A 26,652-nucleotide genomic window follows, 5' to 3' on the forward strand; every position below is an offset into this window, starting at 1 on the left:
AGAGGAAGAAGGAGGAAGAAATAGAGAGAGGAATAAATTAAGATTCTGCTGGCGTCCTGCTAGCATAGCGATGTCAGAACGCGGCGCGCTAAATCAGGATGAACTTTTTATAACGTGGATTTTTACAGTTGCAAGTTGTTCTTTTAGAAAATAAAAATATTGACTGGTTGTAAGTTACAACCAGTCAATATTTTTATTTTCTAAAAGAAACCAGATTGTCGCCACTGAGAGACTTTAATGATTTAAGCCTCGTTGTGCAGCAACACGTAGCAAGTTACTTTAACGTGCGGCAAAGTTGAGAACCAGACGTGGCGTTATTACATCATGAGCTGACGTTTCATTACACTATTGCATATTACATACGCCCTCATTGCATAATCAGGACAGTTGTGTCTTTCCCCCCCGTTTCCATGGAGACCATGGCGTTTCCGAAGCGTTGGTCGGTTCCCCTGCAGCTCTGCACCGCGGGAGCCGTCTCTTCTTCTCGCCGCCGCTTGTGCGACTTCGTTTTTTTGGGGGGGTTTTTCTCTCTCTAGGAAAAATGAAACGACGGGGGTTTTCCCTCCTCCGTCACCTGGTGGCGCTGCTCAGGTGCAAAGTTGACAACAGTTGGTTCTGGAACCACGTGGACCCGGTCCTCCTCTCCCCCTGTCCTCCCCTGACCCCGCTCCCGCCCATCAGCCCTGGGTAATTCAATGCCCTCACCCCCCCCCCCCCCCCCCCCCCCCCCCACCACCACCACCACCACCACCACCACTCACCCCCCCCCGGCTTTGTCAGCTGCTCTGCCTGGATCAAACTCGTTCTGCTTTTCTGGACGAGGTCAAGGAGAGGAAGAACAAAACAAATCCCCTTGTTGTGGAAATGCTCCTCGTTATCGTTCTCGTGTTCATTCCGGTGGAGGGGCTGGATTTTTAGAAAGAAATTAATTAATTAAAAAACAATTAAAATAAAAGAGATTGAATGCAGGGTTGGTAATTAGTTTCAGTTGATCGGTTTTCAAAATATGAAATTACAATTTTCAATTCAATTTGGTTTTGGTGGATTAATCAGTCGTCAGATAGATTTAGATTTCAACACAACAATTCTACGTATGCATTAGCTAGAGGCTACATGTTAGCTGGTGGCTATGTGTTAGCTGGTGGCTACGTGTTTAGTTACCTGGTGGCTATGTTTTGTTAGCTGGTGGCTACATGTTTAACATGAGCTGGCAGCTCTATGTTTAGCATTAGCTGGCGGCTACATGTTTAGCGTTAACTACTGGCTACATGTTTAATGTGAGCTGGCGGCTACATGTTTAGTGTTAGCTGTGGCTACATGTTTAACGTGAGCTGGCAGCTCTATGTTTAGCATTAGCTGGCGGCGACATGTTTAGCGTTAGCTGGTGGCTCAGTGTTTAGCGTTAGCTGGTGGCTCAGTGTTTAGCATTAGCTGGTGGCTCCTGGTTTAGCGTTAGCTGGCGGCTCCATGCTTAGCGTTAGCTGACGGATCAATGTTTAGCGTTAGGTGGCGGCTCCATGTTTAACGTGAGCTGGCAGGTCTATGTTTAGCCTTAGCTGGCGGCTACATGTTTAGTGTTTGCTGGTGGCTCAATGTTTAGCGTTAACTGACGGCTCCATGTTTAGCGTTAGCTGGCGGCTCTATGTTTAGCGTTAGCTGGCGGTTCCACGTTTAGCGTTAGCTGGCGGCTCCACGTTTGGCGTTAGCTGGGGGCTCCATGTTTAGCGTTAGCTGACGGCTACATATTTAGAGCTAGCTGGTGGCTCCACGTTTAGCGTTAGCTGGCGGCCTGCCCCCTCAGGGTCACGAGGTCGCTGTGAACACGGTGGAAAACAAAAACCCAGCTGGGCGGTGGCGCCGCGGTAACGGCGGTTTGGGAAGGAGGCGGCGGAACTCTGCACGGTTCTCCCCGGCTTTGGAATCCTTGTCCTTTCTGGTGAGGAAGAGGAGTCGCGGCGGGAATGTGGGTGAAATGCTGAGCCTCCCCTTGATGTGGCGGGCGGAGGAACACGGTCGGCGCTCCAGTGTTCACCGGCGGCGGATGAAGAGCCTGACCAATTGACCTGAATGAAGAGGGGCGGGGGGGGGGGGGGGGCTCTCCTCCCCCTGGGAGATCTCCCTCCCTCCCTCCCTCCCCCTCCCTCTCTGTGGGGGGCCGATAATGCCATGTGAAGGAATTCCTTGGGCTCCACTAAGAGGATAATCAGGCACTACAAAGGGCCGTCAGGCTCATTAAACAGGAGGCCATTGTTCCTCCCACTGTTTACTTTCCTCTCTGCCTTGTTTCCTCTGATGATTTCAGGATTGTGACGCATCTTTTTGACTCTCAGTCCCAGTTTTTTGGGTTTGTCTTCTTGAGCATTAAACCCCACCACCCCCCCCACCCCCCAGATTGAAGTACTTTGAGCCCGTCATGCTGTTCCTTTCATCCCGGATGTTAACGAGGCCCAAATGTGGAACTTTATTTCACGTCAGCGACTCTTGTGACAATTAGTTTGAGTTTTTTTTCTTTTTTTTAGGCCAAATTTTTCTTCTTCTTCTTTTTTATTTTTATTTAAGGCAGTGCAGATAAACAATACAAAACAGTAAACAATTCCAAAGATGTGTGAAAATGAAGAATACATTCTATATACAAGTGCTACCTTAAATACTATTTACATAGTGTTTGTGTGTGCATGCATGCCTGTGTGTGCATGCATGTGTGTGTGTGTGTGTGTGTGTTTGTATATGAGACACTTGGTTGTGTTTCTGGAGGAAACAGAGGAGAAAGGAAATAGTTTGGTAACATAGAAAGGAGCAAAAGAAGAAAAAAAGAAGTGAAATTATCCATTTTGTAGAAATTGAAAGAGTTTGTTTTGGAAGTGAGGTTCTATTGTCATAAATCCAGGGAGTGTCGACTGAGATTCCGTAATAATAATAATATAGTATAATATAGTCACACAGCAGATTTTTCCATTGACGTCTGCTGATGTTAATTTTTGATTTCCAGTTTGTGAGTGTGGTTGTCGTGGCGACGGTTCGGGCGACAAGCAGTAGTTTAGTATGTGGTGAGTGGAGGGTGATAGTTGAGGTCTCTAGTGGGGGGGGGGGGGGGAGGGGGGTCTGTCACCTCCAACAAAGTGAGACAGGTGACCAGAACCATGTGGCGTGAATGTTTTGTGTACAGTTTGTACATGTATCAGAGTTTGTGGTGGATTTAGAGAGTTTCTGTCCTGTGAGGCGAGTTTCTGCATTTTGTTTTGTATTGCATCAGTTGTAGATTTGCTGATAGACGTACTGTAGATGTTATTGCATATCTGAGTCCAGATGTTGGCATCAGGAGCGAGTGACGGGTCTTGTTCCCACTCGTGATGTGGAACTGTCTAAAAGGAGCCCTCTTAACTCCACACAACACTTTGTGGCACGTCTCCTGAACACTGAAAGTTTTTTTCCGATTTCGCCTCGGAAGCTACACACCAGAGGTGAGCACAAGCCCCGCCCCCTTCTATCTGATTGGCTGTTGGCTACAACCATCCAATGAGCGCAAAGAGAACTGGAGGCTGACCTGCAGGCGCTTCACGGCCAATAACAAACATCTTTCAGTGGCTCTGGTGGGACTTTTAGAACTAGAAACGTAGATCTATAGAGCTAGGAACATAGATTATATTTTTTAATGGTAACCGATTTAACTGAAAATATGACATTTTTTTAACACATTTCATTACACAACTGGATGACGTCAGGCTACAGTTCACTGCAGCATGTCAAAATAAAACTACATGCCGTTGCCGTTGAGTACTTTTCAGAGTAAAGTGATGACAGTTTGGTGGAATTACCAACTGTTGTTGTTTCGAACTACAGACCAGTTTCCTCCAGTATACGAGACTTTGTCCTCCGTGCAGCTGGAGTGAGAGAACGTGAACACGAGGAGTTCATTGTTCTGACGTTGGATTTTATTTTTTATTTTCTTTTTCTGGAGTTTAAACTCTTTTGATGTCGTCCTGCTGCTCCTTCGTCTGGCCCTTTTCTGTCTGTTATTGAACCTCTGCATGTGATTGTTGTTGTCTCACACACACACACACACACACACACACACACACACACACACACACACACACACACACACACACACACACACACACACACACACACACACACACACACACACACACACACACACACACACACACACACACACACACACACACACACACACACACACACACACACCAGGGTGATTCAGTCAGAGCCACAATGTGAACAAGGTGTTCTCTTCTGAGCCTGTCAGCTGGAGGAAGGTGGAGGAAGGTGGAGGGACCCCGGCTGGTTTCCCTCCTCCTGCAGCCTCTCTTGAGTCTCGACGGGCGTCTGGAGCTGCAGGAGCTGCAGGAGCTGCAGGAGCTGCAGTAGCTGCAGGAACATCGTGTTCCCCTCTGCTGCTGCAACATACGCTGCCTGCACACCAATCCATGGCTGCACACCACAGTGTGTGTGTGTGTGTGTGTGTGTGGGTGTGTGTGTGTGTGTGTGTGTGTGTGTGTGTGTGTGTGTGTGTGTGTGTGTGTGTGTGTGTGTGTGTGTGTGTGTGTGTGTGTGTGTGTGTGTGTGTGTGTGTGTGTGTGTGTGTGTGTGTGTGTGTGTGTGTGTGTGTGTGTGTGTGTGTGATTTCCCTGCCTGCTGCTCAGTGAGAACCTCCTCTCTCTCTTTCACTGTGTCAGCCTCCCTGCACCTCCTCCTCCTCCTCCCTGCACCTCCTCCTCCTCCTCCTCCCTGCACCTCCTCTTCCTCCTCCTCCTCCTCCTCCTCCTCCTCCTCCTCCTCCTCACTGGGAGGAATCAGGAGTGTTAAATCTGGTCGGTTGTTCTGAATATTCAGAAATAGTCAGAGGTTCAGCGTTGAGTTGCCACGGCGACCAGTGAACCCGGCATCTCGTCCCTGAAGTCCAGAGGCTCGGTGGGTCTGGTGTTGGTCCTCCAGGAGGAAACAAGGTCTGGTGTTGGTCCTCCAGGAGGAAACAAGGTCTGGTGTTGGTCCTCCAGGAGGAAACAAGGTCTGGTGTTGGTCCTCCAGGAGGAAACAAGGTCTGGTGTTGGTCCTCCAGGAGGAAACAAGGTCTGGTGTTGGTCCTCCAGGAGGAAACAAGGTCTGGTGTTGGTCCTCCAGGAGGAAACAAGGTCTGGTGTTGGTCCTCCAGGAGGAAACAAGGTCTGGTGAAGGTCCTCCAGGAGGAAACAAGGTCTGGTGTTGGTCCTCCAGGAGGAAACAAGGTCTGGTGTTGGTCCTCCAGGAGGAAACAAGGTCTGGTGAAGGTCCTCCAGGAGGAAACAAGGTCTGGTGTTGGTCCTCCAGGAGGAAACAAGGTCTGGTGTTGGTCCTCCAGGAGGAAACAAGGTCTGGTGTTGGTTCTCCAGGAGGAAACAAGGTCTGGTGAAGGTCATCCAGGAGGAAACAAGGTCTGGTGTTGGTTCTCCAGGAGGAAACAAGGTCTGGTGAAGGTCCTCCAGGAGGAAACAAGGTCTGGTGAAGGTCCTCCAGGAGGAAACAAGGTCTGGTGAAGGTCCTCCAGGAGGAAACAAGGTCTGGTGAAGGTCCTCCAGGAGGAAACAAGGTCTGGTGAAGGTCCTCCAGGAGGAAACAAGGTCTGGTGAAGGTTCTCCAGGAGGAAACAAGGTCTGGTGAAGGTTCTCCAGGAGGAAACAAGGTCTGGTGAAGGTTCTCCAGGAGGAAACAAGGTCTGGTGAAGGTTCTCCAGGAGGAAACAAGGTCTGGTGAAGGTTCTCCAGGAGGAAACAAGGTCTGGTGCTTCACAGAGGAATCTAGAAGTTACAGAAGTTGTTGTCCATCACAGTAAACAGCTTTTTCCTCTCTCACTGTTTACGACCGTGTTAAACTGCTTCTCCACCCTCTTGTTGCGTCTGGCGCCTGCTTGTGGTGTCCTCCTCTTCCTCCTCTCCCCTCCTCTTCCTCCTCCTCTCCCCTCCTCCTCCTCCTCTTCCTCAGTGTTGCTGCATGAGTGCATTAGTTCCTCCTCTGCCGCCGCCTCGGGCTGAGCTCGGCCTACATGGTCTGCGCTGATGCTCTCCATATTTCTGCAGAGCGCCGTGGCCAAACAGACCTGCTTTCACCCCCCTCCTTCTCGCCCTCCCTCCTCCTCCCCCCCTCCCCCTCCCTCCTCCTCCCCCCCTCCCTCCTCCTCCCCCGACGCTTGTGCCGGGAGGAGTTCAGCCGAGGTTACGTGAGAATAAAGCGTCCGGGTTCACGGGGTTCTTCCAGTGAAACTCTCAGCCTGCTTCATTACGTGGCTCTTCTTCTTCCACCTCGTCTCCTTCTGGTCCCTGAACGTCTCGCCCTCTGCTCCTGGTCCTGGCTTTAGTCTGCTCCTGGTCCTGGCTTTAGTCTGCTCCTGGTCCTGGCTTTAGTCTGCTCCTGGTCCTGGCTTTAGTCTGCACCTGGCTTTAGTCTGCTCCTGGTCCTGGCTTTAGTCTGCACCTGGTCCTGGCTTTAGTCTGCACCTGGCTTTAGTCTGCTCCTGGTCCTGGCTTTAGTCTGCACCTGGCTTTAGTCTGCTCCTGGTCCTGGCTTTAGTCTGCACCTGGTCCTGGCTTTAGTCTGCACCTGGCTTTAGTCTGCTCCTGGTCCTGGCTTTAGTCTGCTCCTGGTCCTGGCTTTAGTCTGCACCTGGCTTTAGTCTGCTCCTGGTCCTGGCTTTAGTCTGCACCTGGCTTTAGTCTGCTCCTGGTCCTGGCTTTAGTCTGCACCTGGCTTTAGTCTGCTCCTGGTTTTAGTCTGCTCCTGGTCCTGGCTTTAGTCTGCACCTGGCTTTAGTCTGCTCCTGGCTTTAGTCTGCTCCTGGTCCTGGCTTTAGTCTGCACCTGGCTTTAGTCTGCTCCTGGCTTTAGTCTGCTCCTGGTCCTGGCTTTAGTCTGCTCCCAGCTTTAGTCGGCTCCAGATATTAGTCTGCTCCTGGCCATGCAGGAGAAAGTTCATTGTCACCCTGTTGTTTGTCGGAGAAGAGAAGACTTGAGACTCTGTAGCGTCTCTCGTCCTCCCTGTGACTCTGCTTCTACACTCTGGCTCATGTTCTACGGAGGTAAACACGTACGCCACGCCGGCTAGCGCCAGGGTTGCCAGATCTGACTCACCGTTTCCAGCCCAAACGGCAACCTCCGTGGAAATGGTGTCAAACCGTGAAGGAGAACGAGTCATCAACACACGACTCCGCTGAATAAACAAAGACTGAAAAGGAGGAGAATTGCCCAACATGGCAACGCGGGTCAGAAGACGTAGATCCTCCTCCACGAGGAGGGACGTGACGCGTCCACACGTCACGAGACGAGTCGACTGAGCTGAGGACGGAGAACCAGGACGGAGAACCAGGTCGCCTCGGCACCGCTGCGTCTGGAGACGGCGAGGCGGCTCAGTCCCACACCTCCCTCCGACTCCCTCCCTCCAACTCTCTTAATTAAACCCAGCGTCGCTTTTATTAACGTCTGGAGCCATTCTCTGGAGAGGTTCTCTGGAGCGGTTCTCTGGAGCGGTGGTTCTCTGGAGCGGTTCTCTGGAGCGGTGGTTCTCTGGAGCGGTGGTTCTCTGGAGCGGTGGTTCTCTGCAGCGGTTCTCTGGAGCAGCGGTTCTCTGGAGCGGTGGTTCTCTGGAGCAGCGGTTCTCTGGAGCGGTGGTTCTCTGCAGCGGTTCTCTGGAGCGGTGGTTCTCTGCAGCGGTTCTCTGTAGCGGTTCTCTGGAGCGGTGGTTCTCTGGAGCGGTTCTCTGGAGCGGTTCTCTGCTGCTCCTCAACACATCTGGCGACTCTGAGAGACTTTTGGCGTTGCGTTTCCACGGCGACGAGGTGACGAGCGTCAGACACAGACGGTTCACCTCCATTCTGTAACTCGGGGAGAAGAACTGGAGTGGAACTTTAAAGAACCTCCTGTAGAGAAGAAGGTTCTGCAGTCCACAGTCACAATTCTACTCACAACCTGATCTCGTGTGTGTGTGTGTGTGTGTGTGTGTGTGTGTGTGTGTGTGTGTGTGTGTGTGTGTGTGTGTGTGTGTGTGTGTGTGTGTGTGTGTGTGTGTGTGTGTGTGTGTGTGTGTGTGTGTGTGTGTGTGTGTGTGTGTGTGTGTGTGTGTGTGTGTGAAATGATTTGAACATTTAAAAAAAGAAAGGGATTCTAAAAGAGTAGAAAGTATTTCCAGTTCAGGATCAGCCACTGCTGAGTCATGGAGCCGCAGAGGAGGTGGAGGGAAGACCCTCGGAGGGGTGACTCCTCCTCCTCCTCCTCCTCCTGCTCCTCCTCCTCTTGGCTCCTCCTCCTCCTCCTCCTCCTGCTCCTCCTCCTGCTCCTCCCACACGACCCTTTAAATCAGTGTCTCCTTCCTCTGCACTGCCTCCAGTCACACATCCTGCAGCTTCTGTTCAGGACCAGCAGAAGAAAACTGATTAAATTAAAATAATAAATAAAATAAAATAAAATAATTAAATCTGAAATTATGAATAAAACGTGTGCAGATCAGAGGCTGTGGATTTCTGGACTTTGGGTTTTGAACGTGTTCACATTTTATCCTCTTTTCTCCGCGCCGCATCACTTCTCTCTCTCACACACACACACACACACACACACACACACACACACACACACACACACACACACACACACACACACACACACACACACACACACACCTCTCTGTGCTCTGACCAGCTGGGTGGATAGAATCACTTGTTTATTTCTCTCTGTCCATCATAGAGCTTCTGCTTTTCTGCCACTGTTTCCTAGCAACTGCAGCACGAGCCATTATGTGTGTGTGTGTGTGTGTGTGTGTTCATGTTTTATTGGATATGAATCAGTTTTTTTTTTTTGATTAACCCTTTCATTGCAACACTTAAGTCAGTTTTGAGCGTCAGGTCAGGTCCTCCTCCTCTTCTAGCGCCTGGATCTGATCAAACGGTGAAACAATCAGTCGTTCTTATAAGAAACAACCTTTAAAACGCTCCGCTTACAGAGCTGGGTCTATTCTATAACCACTATTTATTTTTATAAAAAATAAATAAAAAGGAAGTAGCCTGACTGATCCCAGGTCGGCCACTAGGGGGGTAATTAAACGGCGATTGCCCCGATCGACTTCTCTGGTAGAAGTTGCACAAACTAGGAATGTTTGTTCTCCTGTTATCTTGATTGTTTGTTTGTTTATTGATCAGCTGGCTGGTTTATTTATTGGTCAGTTGTTGTTTAACACGATCACTTAAAAAGTTGGTGGATTTTGATGAAGACGTTGTCGTGACGACACGACGGAACGCCCCCTGCTGGTTGGAGCCTGGCGGCGCAGCGACAGCCCACTGACTGCTGCAGCTCACTTCAAAGGCTCTGGGTCAGAGTGGGACAGGAGGATTAAACCCCCCCCCCCTGTCCCCCCCCCCCCACGTCCACATGTCTCTTCCCGTCCCCACGTCACGTCTGCGTGACGACCGTGTGCAGTGTCCTCGATTGAAACTGAGTGTGTGGAGGAGGTGGAGGAGGAGGAGGCGCCGAGGACACGCTGTTCGTTCAGGTCTCGTTTCCTTCGGTGTCCCCGTATGGCTCCCGTCCTCCTCCTGTCTCACTGTCCTCCTCCTGCCTCTCTGTCCTCCTCCTGTCTCACTGTCCTCCTCCTGCCTCTCTGTCCTCCTCCTGTCTCCCTGTCCTCCTCCTGTCTCTCCGTCCTCCTCCTGTCTCCCTGTCCTCCTCCTGTCTCTCCGTCCTCCTCCTGCCTCTCTGTCCTCCTCCTGTCTCACTGTCCTCCTCCTGCCTCTCTGTCCTCCTCCTGTCTCCCTGTCCTCCTCCTGTCTCTCCGTCCTCCTCCTGTCTCCCTGTCCTCCTCCTGTCTCTCCGTCCTCCTCCCGTCTCCCTGTCCTCCTCCCGTCTCCCCGTCCTCCTCCCGTCTCCCCGTCCTCCCTCTGTCTCCCCGTCCTCCTCCCGTCTCCCCGTCCTCCTCCCGTCTCCCCGTCCTCCTCCCGTCTCCCCGTCCTCCCTCTGTCTCCCCGTCCTCCTCCCGTCTCCCCATCCTCCCCCCGTCTCCCCGTCCTCCCTCTGTCTCCCCGTCCTCCTCCCGTCTCCCCGTCCTCCCTCTGTCTCCCCGTCCTCCTCCCGTCTCCCCATCCTCCCCCCGTCTCCCCGTCCTCCCTCTGTCTCCCCGTCCTCCCCCCGTCTCCCCGTCCTCAGTGGAAATCAGCTTGTCTTCCTGATGTCCTGATTCTCAGGCAGCCGTTCTGATCCTTTATGTAACCAGCCGACAACGTGCAGATAAACGTCGGCGTGGGGGAGGGGGGGTGGAGGAGGGTGGTGGTGGGTGGGGGGACGTCTGCAGCTCGGCTCACCTCGGATGACTCCACAGATGTGTGTGTGTGTGTGTGTGTGTGTGTGTGTGTGTGTGTGTGTGTGTGTGTGTGTGTGTGTGTGTGTGTGTGTGTGTGTGTGTGTGTGTCTCTCTTCCATACAGCACCTCCCTCATCCCTGCATCAGTTTGCTTTAACGCAGACTCCAGTTCCCTTTCCTCCACCTGACCCCCCTCCTCCTCCACCTCCACCTCCACCCAACCCCCTGCCTCCTCCACCTCCACCTGACCCCCCTCCTCCTCCACCTCCACCCAACCCCCTGCCTCCTCCACCTCCACCTGACCTCCCGCTTCCTCCACCCAACCCCCCGCTCCCTCCACCCGACCCCCCGCTTCCTCCACCTCCACCCTCCAGGACTCTGGAGGTCGGAGGTAAAGTTTAGTTTTTATAAACGCTGGGAAGCCCCTCCCCCCTCGGCGTCGGCTCTTCCTCCCGAACCCTGGCGGCCGACGTACCAGTCACCCTTGTTTGGCTGCAGAGGGCGGAGCAGAGGGTGGAGCAGAGGGCGGAGCAGACCTCCTCTGCGGCGCCACCAGTAACAAACACCTTCACCGTGTGCCCCCCCCCCCCCCCCCCGCTGTGCGAGACACCGTCGAGGACATCTCGGTCCAGAGAATAACCAGCTGCTCCACCTTCCCCCTCCCCCCCCCCGCAGGCCAGAAGACGTGCCTCCACCTGCACGGCGTCTTCCCCTACGTCTACGTGCCGTACGATGGCAGCGGGCCGCCGGAGCGCCACCTGCGCCAGGTGGCCTTCAGCATCGACCGGGCCCTCAACGTGGCCCTGGGCAACCCCGCCTCCAGCGCCCAGCACGTCTTCAAGGTGGCGCTGGTCTCCGGCATGTGAGTCCTGGAACCTGGCGCTCCACCCGTGTGGGAACCCTACCGGGCCCCCGTGTGACCGTCTGCTCTTCCCCCCCCCCCCCCACCCCCCCCCTCCCTCCCCCCACAGGCCGTTCTACGGGTTCCACGCCACGGAGAAGCGCTTCATGAAGATCTACCTGTACAACCCCCAGATGGTGAAAAGGTGAGCTTCAATACAGTGATGTGGTTTGAGCAGCAGCCTAGAGCTATAAATCTAGAACTGTGTTTCAACCTTTATGAGCCGAGGAACACTTTTTTTCTTTGGAAAACTCTGGAGTCACACCTCCACCTGGAAATGTTAAACTGTGAAACTCTGTAGCCTCTATTAAGATCAGTCAACTTTTCTTTGCGTTTCACCTGATTTTAGCACTTTTTCAGCATTTTTTCTCGACAATCTTCACATTTTAGCTGCTTTAACTGGCTTTTTCTGAAATTATACATGTTTTGTTTGTTTTTTTTTAACATCTGGTCTTGTGAACGCTTCCTGGAGCCGCTGCAGCGGGTCTAAAGAGCCACGTGGCTCCACAGACCCCTGGTCTAGATCCAGTTCTAAAGGCTCTTATTGTTGACGTTTCTTTGACTTGTTTGTGACGAGTCGTCTCTACAGGCCTCGTTTGTTTACTTGGAGCACAAGTTTGTTCCTTCGGGTCGTTGATTCCAGTGTTTTTCAACCTTTTTTGAGCCGAGACGCACTTTTTTCTTTGTAAAACTCTGGAGTCACACCTCCACCTGGAAATGTTAAAAAGTTAAACTCTGTAGCCTCGATTAACAATATAAAGTCTTTCTCATCAAAGTTTTATCAACAGGAATCCAGTAGATATAGAAAAAAAGTATTTCCCAATTTCTTTTTGGAGGTTAACCACACTGACGTCTGTCACTTTCCATTTCACCGGCAAAGTTCTGTGCTGCCCTCTAGTGGTGAAGAGTATTTATACATGATTACTCTGCAACACTGTGAGAGCAAAGGTTTTTTTTAGAAGAAAATGTGAAATTGGATAATTTCGAGATCTGGAGGAAACACCAGTGTGGTTGAAGAACTTGAAAAGGAGTCTGCTTCTATATTTCTACGTGCTCTGTGTCGTCTTCTGTGGGTTTGGTGTGTTTGGAGCGTCACAGCGCCCCCTAGAGTCCTGGCATGTGGCGTCATGGTGAGTCGCCTTCATAGTGACGTGAGGACGGATTTTTTATAATTTAAATTTTTTTTGAATTTGAAGAACACCTTGGAGGAAAAGGATTAAGGTTTATCTTGTGCGGACTTGGCCTAAATCAGGCCCAGAAAGAAATCAAATCAAAAAACCAAACAAAAAAACTGGGGTCATGGAGAAATGAAGTAGTTCGGCTGAAGATCTGCATCCATCCTCACTCGATTCCTTGAAAAATAAAAGTCAGAATCGTGACTTCTGTCTTTAAATCTAGAGATTTGATTGAGACTCGGAGGCTCCAGACATTCAAAGCTTTAAAACACATTTTGAAAAAGAAGTAAAGACGGTGCAACCTTGTGTTTTTGTGGCAGGGTGTGTGAGCTGCTGCAGAGCGGAGCGGTGATGAGCCGCAGCTACCAGCCCCACGAGGGCCACATCCCCTACCTGCTGCAGCTCTTCATGGACTACAACCTGTACGGCATGAACCTGCTGCACCTGGGGGCCGTCAAGTTCCGCCGGAGCCGCGCCGCAGGTGACACTCTCGTACCCCCCCCCCCCCCGTTTTCTACACATCACGTCGTCCCGACACCTAGTGTCCTGCAGCCACTTTGTTTTCAGCGCTTGGTCACTGTTATTAAACTGTTATTGAGCTGTAATTGAGCTGTAATTAAGCTGTAATTGAGCTGTAATTAAGCTGTAATTGAGCTGTAATTAAGCTGTAATTGAGCTGTAATTAAGTTGTAATTGAGCTGTTATTAAGCTGTAATTAAGCTGTAATTAAGCTGTAATTGAGCTGTTGTTGAGCTGTAGTTGAGTTGTAGTTGAGCTGTAATTGAGTTGTTATTTAGCTGTAATTAAGCTGTAATTAAGCTGTTGTTGAGCTGTAGTTGAGTTGTAATTGAGCTGTAATTGAGCTGTTCTTGAGCTGTAGTTGAGTTGTAGTTGAGCTGTAATTGAGCTGTTATTGAGCTGTAGTTGAGCTGTAATTGAGTTGTTATTGAGCTGTAGTTGAGTTGTAGTTGAGCTGTAATTGAGCTGTAATTGAGTTGTTATTAAGTTGTTATTGAGCTGTAGTTGAGCTGTAGTTGAGTTGTAGTTGAGCTGTAATTGAGCTGTTGTTGAGCTGTAGTTGAGTTGTAGTTGAGCTGTAGTTGAGCTGTAATTGAGTTGTTATTGAGCTGTAGTTGAGTTGTAGTTGAGCTGTAATTGAGCTGTAATTGAGTTGTTATTAAGTTGTTATTGAGCTGTAGTTGAGCTGTAGTTGAGCTGTAGTTGAGTTGTAGTTGAGCTGTAATTAAGCTGTAATTGAGCTGTTATTGAGCTGTAGTTGAGTTGTAGTTGAGTTGTAATTGAGCTGTTCTTGAGCTGTAGTTGAGTTGTAGTTGAGCTGTAATTGAGCTGTTATTGAGCTGTAGTTGAGCTGTAGTTGAGCTGTAATTGAGTTGTTATTGAGCTGTAGTTGAGCTGTAGTTGAGTTGTAGTTGAGCTGTAATTGAGCTGTAATTGAGTTGTTATTAAGTTGTTATTGAGCTGTAGTTGAGTTGTAGTTGAGCTGTAATTGAGCTGTTGTTGAGCTGTAGTTGAGTTGTAGTTGAGCTGTAGTTGAGCTGTAATTGAGTTATTGAGCTGTAGTTGAGCTGTAGTTGAGTTGTAGTTGAGCTGTAATTGAGCTGTAATTGAGTTGTTATCAAGTTGTTATTGAGCTGTAGTTGAGCTGTAGTTGAGCTGTAGTTGAGTTGTAGTTGAGCTGTAATTAAGCTGTAATTGAGCTGTTATTGAGCTGTAGTTGAGTTGTAGTTGAGTTGTAGTTGAGCTGTAATTGAGCTATTGAGCTGTTATTAAGTTGTTATTGAGTTGTTATTGAGCTGTAGTTGAGCTGTAGTTGAGCTGTAATTGAGCTGTTATTGAGCTGTAGTTGAGCTGTAGTTGAGCTGTAGTTGAGCTGTAATTGAGCTGTAATTGAGCTGTTATTGAGCTGTAGTTGAGCTGTAGTTGAGCTGTAGTTGAGCTGTAATTGAGCTGTTATTGAGCTGTTGTTGAGCTGTAGTTGAGCTGTAGTTGAGCTGTAGTTGAGCTGTAATTGAGCTGTAGTTGAGTTGTAGTTGAGCTGTAGTTGAGCTGTAGTTGAGCTGTAGTTGAGCTGTAGTTGAGCTGTAGTTGAGCTGTAGTTGAGCTGTAGTTGAGCTGTAGTTGAGCTATTGAGCTGTTATTAAGTTGTTATTGAGTTGTTATTAAGTTGTTATTGAGCTGTTATTGAGTTGTTATTGAGTTGTTATTAAGTTGTTATTAGGCTATTATTGAGCTGTAGTTAAGTTGTTATTAAGTTGTTATTACCGGCCCTTTGGGTCCGTCTGAGGAACCTCCTCCCGGTTCCCAGGCGGTCGTGGAGGGAGAAGCTTTGTAAATGTTTACATGTGCAACAAACTCCAGAGAGAAAAAAAGCTTCCTGCAGTTTCCAGATGTTCCGTCGCCGTAGACCCAGAACCAGCGTCTCCTTTCACCACGTTTACTTTCCCCTCGTACAACTTTTTATTTACCTGTCGAGTGACAAGAATGTAAACCGTCATTGCCTTTTGGCAAACTTTTCTTTGTACACAGAAGTTTCCCTGCAGTCAGTAGATTTTGTTCACAGACAGAAGACGAGTGTTAAACTAAAACAAGAGGAACATTTATGGCACTCTTGTCTTTTTTTGTTTGTTTTTTTTATACTCCACCATTTTCTAAATGAAGCTCCACCTCAGTGGGACTGGAGGTTTTTCTCCCCGGCCCCTCCCCCAACGCCGGGGGAACTAATGGCTGGAGACGGGGGGCGAAGAATGTTCTTCACGCCCGACTGAAGCAAGAGTTCCCATGTTTGATCCTCTGATTCAGTCACTGAGGGGGGGTGGGGGGGGGAGGTGGGGGGGTCCAATGGCCCCGGCAACAAAGAGACCTCCATAATACACACCTGTTTACCTTTTCTTCTGCCCTTAAGACCCGACTTGAAAGCAAGTGGCTAATCTGGGCTCAGGAGGGGATAATCAGGTACAGCCGACCAGTGAAGCCCTGAAAGGGACTGAAAGCACAGAAACCTGCTGTGTTTGAAGCGTCAGACCAGGTGGTGGCGCTGCACCGAGGGTTAGATGGACCGGCTCAGCTGGACCCGGGGGTCCGTCCACACCAGGACCCCGGTTCACCCGAACCAGATGTTTCTGGCCTGTTGTCTACACCAGGACCCTGGTTCACCTGAACCAGATGTTTCTGGTCTGTCATCCACACCAGGACCCTGGTTCACCTGAACCAGATGTTTCTGGTCTGTCATCCACACCAGGACCCTGGTTCACCTGAACCAGATGTTTCTGGCCTGTCGTCCACACCAGGACCCTGGTTCACCTGAACCAGATGTTTCTGGCCTGTCGTCCACACCAGGACCCTGGTTCACCTGAACCAGATGTTTCTGGCCTGTCGTCCACACCAGGACCCTGGTTCACCTGGACCAGATGTTTCTGGCCTGTCGTCCACACCAGGACCCTGGTTCACCTGAACCAGATGTTTCTGGTCTGTCATCCACACCAGGACCCTGGTTCACCTGAACCAGGAACCTGGTTCACCTGAACCAGATGTTTCTTGCCTGTCGTCCACACCAGGACCCTGGTTCACCTGGACCAGATGTTTCTTGCCTGTTGTCCACACCAGGAACCTGGTTCACCTGAACCAGATGTTTCTGGCCTGTCGTCCACACCAGGAACCTGGTTCACCTGAACCAGATGTTTCTGGCCTGTCGTCCACACCAGGAACCTGGTTCACCTGAACCAGATGTTTCTGGCCTGTCGTCCACACCAGGACCCTGGTTCACCTGAACCAGATGTTTCTGGTCTGTCATCCACACCAGGACCCTGGTTCACCTGAACCAGATGTTTCTGGTCTGTCATCCACACCAGGACCCTGGTTCACCTGGACCAGATGTTTCTGGCCTGTTGTCCACACCAGGACCCTGGTTCACCTGAACCAGATGTTTCTGGCCTGTCGTCCACACCAGGACCCTGGTTCACCTGAACCAGATGTTTCTGGCCTGTCGTCCACACCAGGACCCTGGTTCACCTGGACCAGATGTTTCTGGCCTGTCGTCCACACCAGGACCCTGGTTCACCTGGACCAGATGTTTCTGGCCTGTCGTCCACACCAGGACCCTGGTTCACCTGGACCAGATGTTTCTTGCCTGTCGTCCACACCAGGACCCTGGTTCACCTGAACCAGATGTTTCTGGCCTGTCGTCCTCATGAGGTGGTTTTAGAAGCGTGAAAACTTTATTTATTTATTTTTTAAACAGGTCCCTGAGTGGGGAAATTCTAAAACCCTGGCTTGTCGGCAAAGACGATCATCTGTGGGAAAAAATATGACTTAATTACGTGTCTAATTGATACTTTAGACACGTAAACTCAAAACAATTTCCAGACGATGACAAATTGTTTTAATCCTGAACAAAAATCCGACATCCAGCTACAGGTGACTGAGGGGAGTTTTTCCCAAATATAATAATATCTGATTTCCTTTAATATGTGAATTTCAGAATAGACTGGCAAATTGTTGCAATTTCAAAAGGATCAAAAGAAGGAAAGACTTTGACATGTGTCCGTATCTGCAGTTTAACATGTTTTATTGGACTTGTTGGCCCTCCAGAGGTCAGATTAGGTGGATGTGGCCCCTCAACTGGAATCAGTTTGACGGCCCTGGGTTAAACGCTGTCCTGCCTCTCGCTGTGTGTTCCAGAAGGATCCACCGACCGGCCGTCAAGCAGCCCCTGGAGGAGCCCCGGCACCTCCACCCTCAACGCCAGCACAGCGGGAGGAGCGCTGGTCCGCTGGGAGGAAGACTCCCTCCCGTGGTGAGTGCAGCAGTGTTGTGTTTAGTACTTTATCCAAGTGAAACGGAAAGCTTTCAAGGTGTTTCGCTGTCTGTTTCCATGACAACGGCGCTCGGTTTCCCTCTAAATCGCGCAACGCAGCTACTGCGCACGAAATACTCCTTCTGCACATGCTCAGTAAAGACAAATCGGAACAACGTTTCACGACTCACACTCCCATGTTCTCCCGGGACTCGGTGCTTTTATTTTGACGGACCTCACAATAACAATCCCTTCTGTGTACTTCTGTTGTTGTTTATGTCGTGTTGCTGTCTGTAGGCATATTGGTGCGCTTTCATTACAAAAACCAACAACAGCACCCACTGGTGGCCCAACATGAAAACTACAATATTTTTAGTGTTTACGCCGTTGCCGTGTGAACAGATGTTTTTTTGTTGCTGAGGCCGTCTGAAAACGTGGGGATATTTGCAGCTTTGCAGGAACAGACGAGGACTTTAGATGTTACGTTCATGTATTTATTCACTGCGTCTCGTCTGAGCTGCTTTTGCTGCTGAACTTTTAACGGCGTGGTTCCCTCCTCCTGCAGCTCCTTGGTCCAGGAAGGGGTGGAGAAGCAGAGCACGTGTGAGCTGGAGGTCGACGCCGTGGCCGTGGACATCCTCAACCGCCTGGACATCGAAAGTAAGCACGGCCATGTAATATGTAAACACAAAGTCCGATGAAGGATCAATGCTGCGTGAGGCCCCGTTCACACGACCATGTTTCAAAAACAAAGATATTATCCTTTTATTGTTTTAAAAGTTTTCCACAGCAACGTTTTGAAAATGACGTCCGTTTCCATGGTACCAGCGGGAATGCTGAAAACAACGTAGTTTCCTGGTAACGGCTGCCATGCTAGCCATGCTAGCCGTTACCAGGACAACACCAGAACATGAAAGCTCACTTTGAACATGAAAGCCTTTCATGTTGAAATCATGCTATGATGTCATCTGGACATCTGAACATCAAAGTCATCAGGTCATAACATCACAGACAAGAGGCAGTAAGGAAGATGAAAGGCCACCAGAGCTGTCAAACGGAGTCCAGAGGCCACGAGACACAACAAGCGATTACGAGAGACAACAAGAGATTACGAGCGAAAACGAGAGATTACGAGAGACAATGAGCGAAAACGAGAGATTACAAGAGAGATTACGAGAGATATCATCTGTACAACTTAAAAGTCCAAATATGTCACAGTATTCTACTTCAACAATGCAGAGAACACAACCATTAACTGCAGGTTGTACTTTTGAGCCGCTCAAACATTCGAATGAGCTGACGTTTTACCGAAACCTGAGCAATGACCAGGTTGAGGATTACTTTAAGCTCTGGCGGCATTTAAGGAGCGTGGAAGAACACAGAGACCAACTGTTGTCAGAAAAGGATGAGTTCTTCAGACATGTGGGGTCTAAAGGTAACCTGGAGGGTGAGGTGGCCACTCAGCCGGAGACAGTTGGAGACGGGTCGGCCCCGTATTGCCAGTGCAAGCACCGCCTCAGCCAGCTTCCTCCGGTCGTCTGCAGTTTGAAAGGAGACAATGACAAACTGCTGAAAGAGAAGGAGGAACTGAGCAGCCGGGTCGGAGCTCTGGAGGCCAAACTGGGACAGTTGGACTCTGAGCTCCACGATAAGGAGCGACGGCTGAGAGACCAGGAGGAGGAGGTCCAGGCCTTAGAAAAGTCTCTCCAGTCAGAAAGAGAAGGAAATGAGATGCGGTTGCAGGAGAGAGACAACCAAATGGCTGAGCTCATGCATGCCTCTCAGAATCAGGTGCAAAAGTACCAAGAGCACATGGGCGACTGTGAGAAAAACACTCATGGCCTGCAGTCGGAAGTGTGTACCCTCAAACGTGAGGTCAGTGAAAAGCACCAAGAGCTGAGAGACCAGGAGGAGGAGGTCCAGGCCTTAGAAAAATGTCTCCAGTTAGAACGTGAAAACACTGAGAGGGAGTTGCAGGACCAAGACAATTTCGTGGATGAGGTCCTGTATGCCTTTCGCATTGAGAAAGAAAAGTACCAAGAGCACATGGGCGACTGTGACAAAAACACTCATGACCTGCAGTCGGAAGTGTGTACCCTCAAAAGTGCCTTGGAAAGCAAGGAGGCCGAGTGTGAAGCTCTACAGAAGGAACTGCAGGAAAAGGATGAGGATGTAACAACCATCAGGACCAACCTGGACGCGTTCCTGAATCAACTGCAGAAGTACCCGGATAAAGTGGAGGACACCAAGGCTGAGCAGGAGACGTCTGGATTCCACCGTAGCTTAGTCCCTGGTGGTGGGCGGGGGGAGGGGAGGGTGGACCACATGTTCAGACAGACGGCTGTAGTAATGCTGTCACTGCACTGGATCACTGAGGTGATGAGGGAGCAGAGCCATAACGCAAAGCGCTCCGTTTCCCACTCGGTCTACGTCCCCGCCATCACCTATGGTCCCAAAGGTTTGGTCATGACCGAAACCATGAGATCGTGGTTCCAAGAGTCCCAGATGACTTTCCTCCGCAGGTTGGTGGGGGTGGATCGTGACGACAGAGTGTTGAACTCAGCCATTCCTGAGGGACTCCGAGTCGAGCCGCCGCTCTTCCACATTGAGAGGAGCCAGTTGAAGTCGTTAGGGCTTCTGAGTAGGACGCCCCCCGGTGGCCTCCCTTTAGTGGTCTACCAGGCACGTCCATCTGGGTGGAGCCCCCAAGGTGGTCCCAGGGCCGGCTGTGAAGGTCATATCTATGGCTTTGTCCAGGAGCTTGTCAGGGTTCTCTCAGAAGAGATGGGAGACGCTAAGGGACATGGGGACACCAGTGCTCCGTCCTCTACCCTGCCGCCTCCAGCCGAAACAGACGGAGACACTCAGGAAAAGGATGGATGCCAGGGTGGGTCGGTCAGCGCTTTGGACTCGGGGCTGATTGGTGCAGAGGGGCTGGAGTCTCCCTCTGCTGCCGTGGCCGTACAGGCTGACCACTGGACAAGCCCTAGGATGATGAAGGTTCTGTGTGGTTCGTTTCATCAGGGGCACGAGGCCTTTAGGTATAGAGGAGTCCAGTGCATGGCGATAGCTGTTACTAGCTTAGCCAGACATGCAGTGAACAGCGTGTTGTCCTGGGACAAGGGTGACCTTGATGACACTCTGATGTTCGGTGACGAGTTGTACACCACTTTGATTGAAAGCCCAAACTACACAGATGCTTCAGACCTGCTGTCCATCCCGGACTTGCCAGAGCAGCTGGAGGTAGAGGAGCAGGTGATAATGATTTTTTATGGCGACACGATGTCCGGCGACGTCGACGTGATGGAGGGCGAGTTAATCGATATTGAGGTGCTCTTCAGTCTGAGAAACGCGCTGGAGAGGATCTTCAGTCAGTACAGCACATGTCTCCTGACGGTGTGTGCAAACACCACGGCCGTCATCTGTGAGGACGGACTCTTCGCCGTGGTGGACAGTCACTCGCGATGCCACTCCGGCTTTCCACACACAAAAGGTACCAGTGTGGTTCTGCAGTTTGCTTGCCTGGACGACCTGTACCACTACATCTGCTGCTTGGCTGACTGCCTCAGTTTAGGACACAAGGCCTTTGAGCTCTGTGGCGTTGGCGTCATCAGGCTGTCCGATTGATTCTGAGAAGATTGACGTCATTGAGAGGAGTCGTCACACAGCAAGAAAGACACCGTCACACAGCAAGAAAGACACCGTCACACAGCAAGAAAGACACCGTCACACATCAAGAAAGACACCGTCACACAGCAAGAAAGACACCGTCACACAGCAAGAAAGACACCGTCACACATCAAGAAAGACACCGTCACACATCAAGAAAGACACCGTCACACATCAAGAAAGACACCGTCACACATCAAGAAAGACACCGTCACACATCAAGAAAGACACCGTCACACAGCAAGAAAGACACCGTCACACAGCAAGAAAGACACCGTCACACAGCAAGAAAGACACCGTCACACAGCAAGAAAGACACCGTCACACAGCAAGAAAGACACCGTCACACAGCAAGAAAGACACCGTCACACAGCAAGAAAGACACCGTCACACAGCAAGAAAGACACCGTCACACAGCAAGAAAGACACCGTCACACAGCAAGAAAGACACCGTCACACAGCAAGAAAGACACCGTCACACATCAAGAAAGACACCGTCACACATCAAGAAAGACACCGTCACACAGCAAGAAAGACACCGTCACACAGCAAGAAAGACACCGTCACACAGCAAGAAAGACACCGTCACACAGCAAGAAAGACACCGTCACACAGCAAGAAAGACACCGTCACACATCAAGAAAGACACCGTCACACAGCAAGAAAGACACCGTCACACAGCAAGAAAGACACCGTCACACAGCAAGAAAGACACCGTCACACAGCAAGAAAGACACCGTCACACAGCAAGAAAGACACCGTCACACAGCAAGAAAGACACCGTCACACAGCAAGAAAGACACCGTCACACAGCAAGAAAGACACCGTCACACAGCAAGAAAGACCGTCACACAGCAAGAAAGACACCGTCACACAGCAAGAAAGACACCGTCACACAGCAAGAAAGACACCGTCACACATCAAGAAAGACACCGTCACACAGCAAGAAAGACACCGTCACACAGCAATAAAGACACCGTCAGACTCCGAGCGAGACACCGTCAGACGCCGAGCGAGACACCGTCAGACGCCGAGCGAGACACCGTCAGACTCAGAGCGAGACACCGTCAGACGCCAAGCGAGACACCGTCAGACGCCGAGCGAGACTCTGAGCGAGACACCGTCAGACGCCGAGCGAGACACCGTCAGACTCCGAGCGAGACTCTGAGCGAGACACCGTCAGACTCCGAGCGAGACTCTGAGCGAGACACCGTCAGACGCCGAGCGAGACACCGTCAGACGCAGAGCGAGACACCGTCAGACTCCGAGCGAGACTCTGAGCGAGACACCGTCAGACTCCGAGCGAGACTCTGAGCGAGACACCGTCAGACGCCGAGCGAGACACCGTCAGACGCAGAGCGAGACACCGTCAGACTCCGAGCGAGGCACCGTCAGACGCCGAGCGAGACACCGTCAGACTCCGAGCGAGACTCTGAGCGAGACACCGTCAGACTCCGAGCGAGACACCGTCAGACTCCGAGCGAGACACCGTCAGACGCAGAGCGAGACACCGTCAGACTCCGAGCGAGACACCGTCAGACGCAGAGCGAGGCACCGTCAGACGCCGAGCGAGACTCTGAGCGAGACACCGTCAGACGCCGAGCGAGACACCGTCAGACGCAGAGCGAGACACCGTCAGACTCCGAGCGAGGCACCGTCAGACGCCGAGCGAGACACCGTCAGACGCCGAGCGAGACTCCGAGCGAGACACCGTCAGATGCTGAGCGAGACACCGTCAGACACCGAGCGAGACACCGTCAGATGCTGAGTGAGACACCGTCAGACGCCTAGCGAGACACCGTCAGACGCCGAGCGAGACTCCGAGCGAGACACCGTCAGATGCTGAGCGAGACACCGTCAGACGCCGAGCGAGACACCGTCACACACAAACACAGCAGATTCTGAATGTAGCTCCTATGATCCATTAATAATTAAAATGAGATTAGAAGCTTTGGTTGTGAAGTTTTTAGATCAATGTATGTTTTGAAAGCCGGATAGTACGACCCGTCTGAAGAACGAGTGTTTTTAATGGAAAAATAAATTTTAACGTGTCAAAATAGCAACAGAACGTCGCGGACGTCATTGTTTAAAATAGAAATGTAAAGTGAGCGCCAGGCTGGGGCTCGTCTGGTGTTTCCTGGCCGCTCGCGCTCCTCTAAAGGTTAATAATGTGACGCGTTCGTCTGGTCTCCAGGTAAAACCAATGAAAGTCACAGGTTTTCTCACACGGCCTTGGACGAGCGCTTCTCTTGACTGTTGGCGTGTTACCGTAGCAACAGTGGCGGCAGCAGATAGCGGTCCCGCCGGTAGCAACAAAACAAAAAAAACTTCCACGAGGAGTGGGAAACGGACTTCTGCTTTACCGACGTGTGTGTGTGTGTGTGTGTGTGTGTGTGTGTGTCTGTGTGTGTCTGATCTGTGATCTTTAAAATAAAAATGCAATGTTGAGCGCCTTTTTGCTAAAGTTCACGGCAACTTTCTCCCGGAACGTTCCGTTGGGAAGCAGCCTCCAAATCAATCAATCAATCAATCAAATGTTGTTTGTATAGCCCTTTACAATAACCCAGTGGTTCCCAAAGTGCTTTACAACAAAGCTATAAAAACAATACATCAAGAAATAAATACAAGAATAACACATAAAAACAGTAAATAAAGCACAGGTGCTGACTGGTGGAGGAGTCACGGTGCTGCAGGTTGGTTAATATGGGTTTGTTGCAAGCAAAGAGACTAATTGCACTAAAGTGGAAAGAGACAAGGGAACCCACTATTGGACGTTGGATAAAGCAAATGTTGGCGGCTTTACCACGGGAACCAATCACATATATAGTGAAAGGGAAAGAGGACGTCTTTGAGAAGGTCTGGACACCGTTTGTGAACTTTGTGGAGGGACGTACAATATCGGGGGATGAAGAAGAGCATCGTGGACAATCATACTGGTCTGGGGGAAGTGACAAACGACGGCCTCTCACTGAGTGGTTATTTGATTTGATTATTATTTATTCATTTTCCTTTTTCTGTTGTTTGTATCTGAGAGTGTGTATGTGTTCATACAGAGTTTTCACTGTTTCTGTGTTCACACTACTGTGTTAAAATGTAAAAATAAATAAAAACCACAAAATGTGGTTTTAATCTTTAAAGAAACATGCACTTGTTTTATTATTGTTCCCTCCGTCTGTGTCAGTTGTTGTTGACGTTGCAGGTTGTGTGTCTCTGTGTGTCCAGATCAGATCGGCAGGAACCCGGGTCTGCAGGCCATCTGGGAGGACGAGAGGCAGCGGAGGAGGGAGAAGAACGACGACTCCCAGATCGACGCCAACGAGTCCCAGGGTGAGACGCTCGGCTTCCTGCGCTACGTGTTCATTTCTGTCTGTAAAGACCTGCAGGTTAAACAGTAGAGTGTGTGTGTGTGTGCGTGTGTGTGTGTGTGTGTGTGTGTGTGTGTGTGTGTGTGTGTGTGTGTGTGTGTGTGTGTGTGTGTGTGTGTGTGTTGTGTGTGTGTGTGTGTGTGTGTGTGTGTGTGTGTGTGTGTGTGTGTGTGTGTGTGTGTGTGTGTGTGTGTGTGTGTGTGTCAGGTCGTGAGTTCGCCGTCCCCACGGAGAGCGAGAAGATCCTGCTGAAGAGGTTGAAGGACATCCTGAAAGAGAACGACTTGATGTGTGAGTGGACGATTCTGTTTACCCGTCCTGGCTGCAACACACACACACACACACACACACACACACACACACACACACACACACACACACACACACACACACACACACACACACTGAGGAGTGTGTGAGGGGAAACTCCCCACGTGCAGCAGAGGAAAAGCGGCGTCACACAGAGTTAACTACAAAGAGAAACTACATCAAAAAGTTGTGTGGTTTTTACATTTTTTCTCCCCCCGTTTCCACGGAGACGGAGGTTGTTGTTTTTTTCCCCCCCAAGAAGTTCCACCTTGGAAGCTCTTTTCAAAAAGTTTCCATTTCGGTCCCTCTGAGCGTCATCGTCGTGTGAACTGATGCTCAAAACGCATAAAAGTTTAGCGTTTTCATTGTCGGAGTCTTTTTTTTTTCTTTCTATTAATTCGCCACAAATATTTCAAATTATGGTAAAAGTACACACATACACACAACTTTGTGTATTTTATTCACAGACATTCACATCGCTGGAAGCAAAATTTTGCTCTTATATTTTGTGCAGTTTTCTTCTGAAGACACTAGATTATGATGAAAATTGTCAAACCAAGACTTCTAAACGATTAAAACGGATCATGTGACTTCACACGGCAGCAAGTCGAGGTTGTTGGTCAGAGTCCGGGCAGCTGGGAGCGGAAAGCTATTGGTCGATCGGCATTTGTGGGCGGGGCTTAGCGACAGGTTAAATTAATGTCGAGTGGGCCGGACCGATAACGGAGTACCATAATAACCTCTGAATTACAAATTAAAAGCTTTTGTTTGTTGAGGCGTCGAGATGGAAAATATCCATATTTTCACAAAACCAAACGATCACGGCAGAAAAATTTTATTCGCCTCCATCAGCAGGTTTTCAACATGTTTGATAAAGAATGACTTTCAGGGTAAGGTTTCCTCTGTGGACTCGCCCCCTCTTTGTCTCCAGGCTCTGATATTGTGACGCTGACTTAGTTCAGTGTGACGCCCCCTTGTGGATCCCTGCAGGAACTGCACCTCGTTATAGATCTCTCCCTCTCTCTCTCCCTCTTTCTCTCTCTCTCTCTCTCTCTCTCTGTCTTTCACGTGTCATAAATCCCGTGAGACTCCTTCCAAACCTGCAGGTAGCAGCCGCCTTCCTGCTCCCGCCTTTCAATATTTCACAGCCGCTAAATGGGCGAGTTGCTAGGCGATGCAGCGGGGCAGCGTGGGTAAAAGAGCGTGATCGGCAGCCGGCGGCTGAGAGCGATCCGGAGGGAGACAAAGCTCTGCTGGCTGCCTGCCTGTTTTCCATTCATATCCTCTCTCCTGCACTTAGAGACACACACACACACACACACACACACACACACACACACACACACACACCGTAAAGCGAGTATTTCCCCTGATTAGGATTCCCGGTGAAAAGATGCTCATAAAGCAGGACTGCAGCAGGAAGGTTGGTGCGCTGGCAGGAAACCAGCGGAGCTCCTGCCTCCTTGTCAAAGTCGCGTCTAGAAGAAGTTGAGGGGTCGAATTTCACTGCTTCGGCTCGCGTGAGACGGTTTGGAACGAGTCGCCGCGGCAACAATACCTGGCGGCCCGGCGGCTCCGAGTGTGTTTGGGAAAAAGCCGTGTGACGGTGTGGCGGTGTGATGATGTGACGGTGTGACGGTGTCTCTTCCCGATCAGGACCCAGGAACCGTCGGCGGGGGACCTGGAGGACCAGGGGCACTTCAGCCTGCACCTGGACCCTCTGAGCCCCGAGCGCCTGCCTTGCTCCCTGGCCAGCGCCGTGGAGGAGCACCGGGACTCGCAGCCAGGTAGAGACACGCCTGCTTCAGGCGTCAGAAGTTGTTTTTTTTTTTTTTTTTTTTTTAATGCTTCAAAAACAAAAGCTTCTCAGACGTTGTGGCACCGTGACGGTTCAAGGCGATCTCCTGTGCTGCAGACTCGGTGAGGAGCAGAGTCCCGGAGGAGGCCGTGGTGGACGAGGAGGCCATCCTGGGCCTCCTGGAGACCAGTCAGACTTTCCTCCCTCCGTCTCAGACGTCCGTCCTGCTCGGTAGGCCTTTTACCGTCCCCCCCTCCCCCCCCCCCCCCGGGAACCAGTTTGACCCCCTAG

General features: G+C 50.6%; 1 protein-coding gene across 1 annotated transcript in view; it reads left to right on the forward strand.

Annotated features, from left to right (window-relative positions):
* Positions 1 to 9,407: 9,407 nt before the first annotated feature.
* rev3l (REV3 like, DNA directed polymerase zeta catalytic subunit) overlaps positions 9,408 to 26,652 on the forward strand; it is a gene marked incomplete at its 5' end in the record, with an annotated part of 34,110 nt that continues 16,865 nt past the window's right edge. The window contains 10 exons of the mRNA XM_080513955.1: positions 9,408 to 9,447; positions 10,938 to 11,193; positions 11,303 to 11,377; positions 12,728 to 12,888; positions 17,106 to 17,220; positions 17,786 to 17,880; positions 24,112 to 24,216; positions 24,462 to 24,543; positions 26,220 to 26,350; positions 26,479 to 26,592. Of these exons, the coding sequence (XP_080370081.1) occupies positions 9,408 to 9,447; positions 10,938 to 11,193; positions 11,303 to 11,377; positions 12,728 to 12,888; positions 17,106 to 17,220; positions 17,786 to 17,880; positions 24,112 to 24,216; positions 24,462 to 24,543; positions 26,220 to 26,350; positions 26,479 to 26,592 (1,174 nt within the window). The remainder of the gene's footprint in view (positions 9,448 to 10,937; positions 11,194 to 11,302; positions 11,378 to 12,727; positions 12,889 to 17,105; positions 17,221 to 17,785; positions 17,881 to 24,111; positions 24,217 to 24,461; positions 24,544 to 26,219; positions 26,351 to 26,478; positions 26,593 to 26,652) is intronic.

The sequence above is a fragment of the Blennius ocellaris genome (assembly GCF_963422515.1).
Source record: "Blennius ocellaris genome assembly, chromosome: 18".
Classification (NCBI taxonomy): Eukaryota; Metazoa; Chordata; class Actinopteri; order Blenniiformes; family Blenniidae; genus Blennius; species Blennius ocellaris.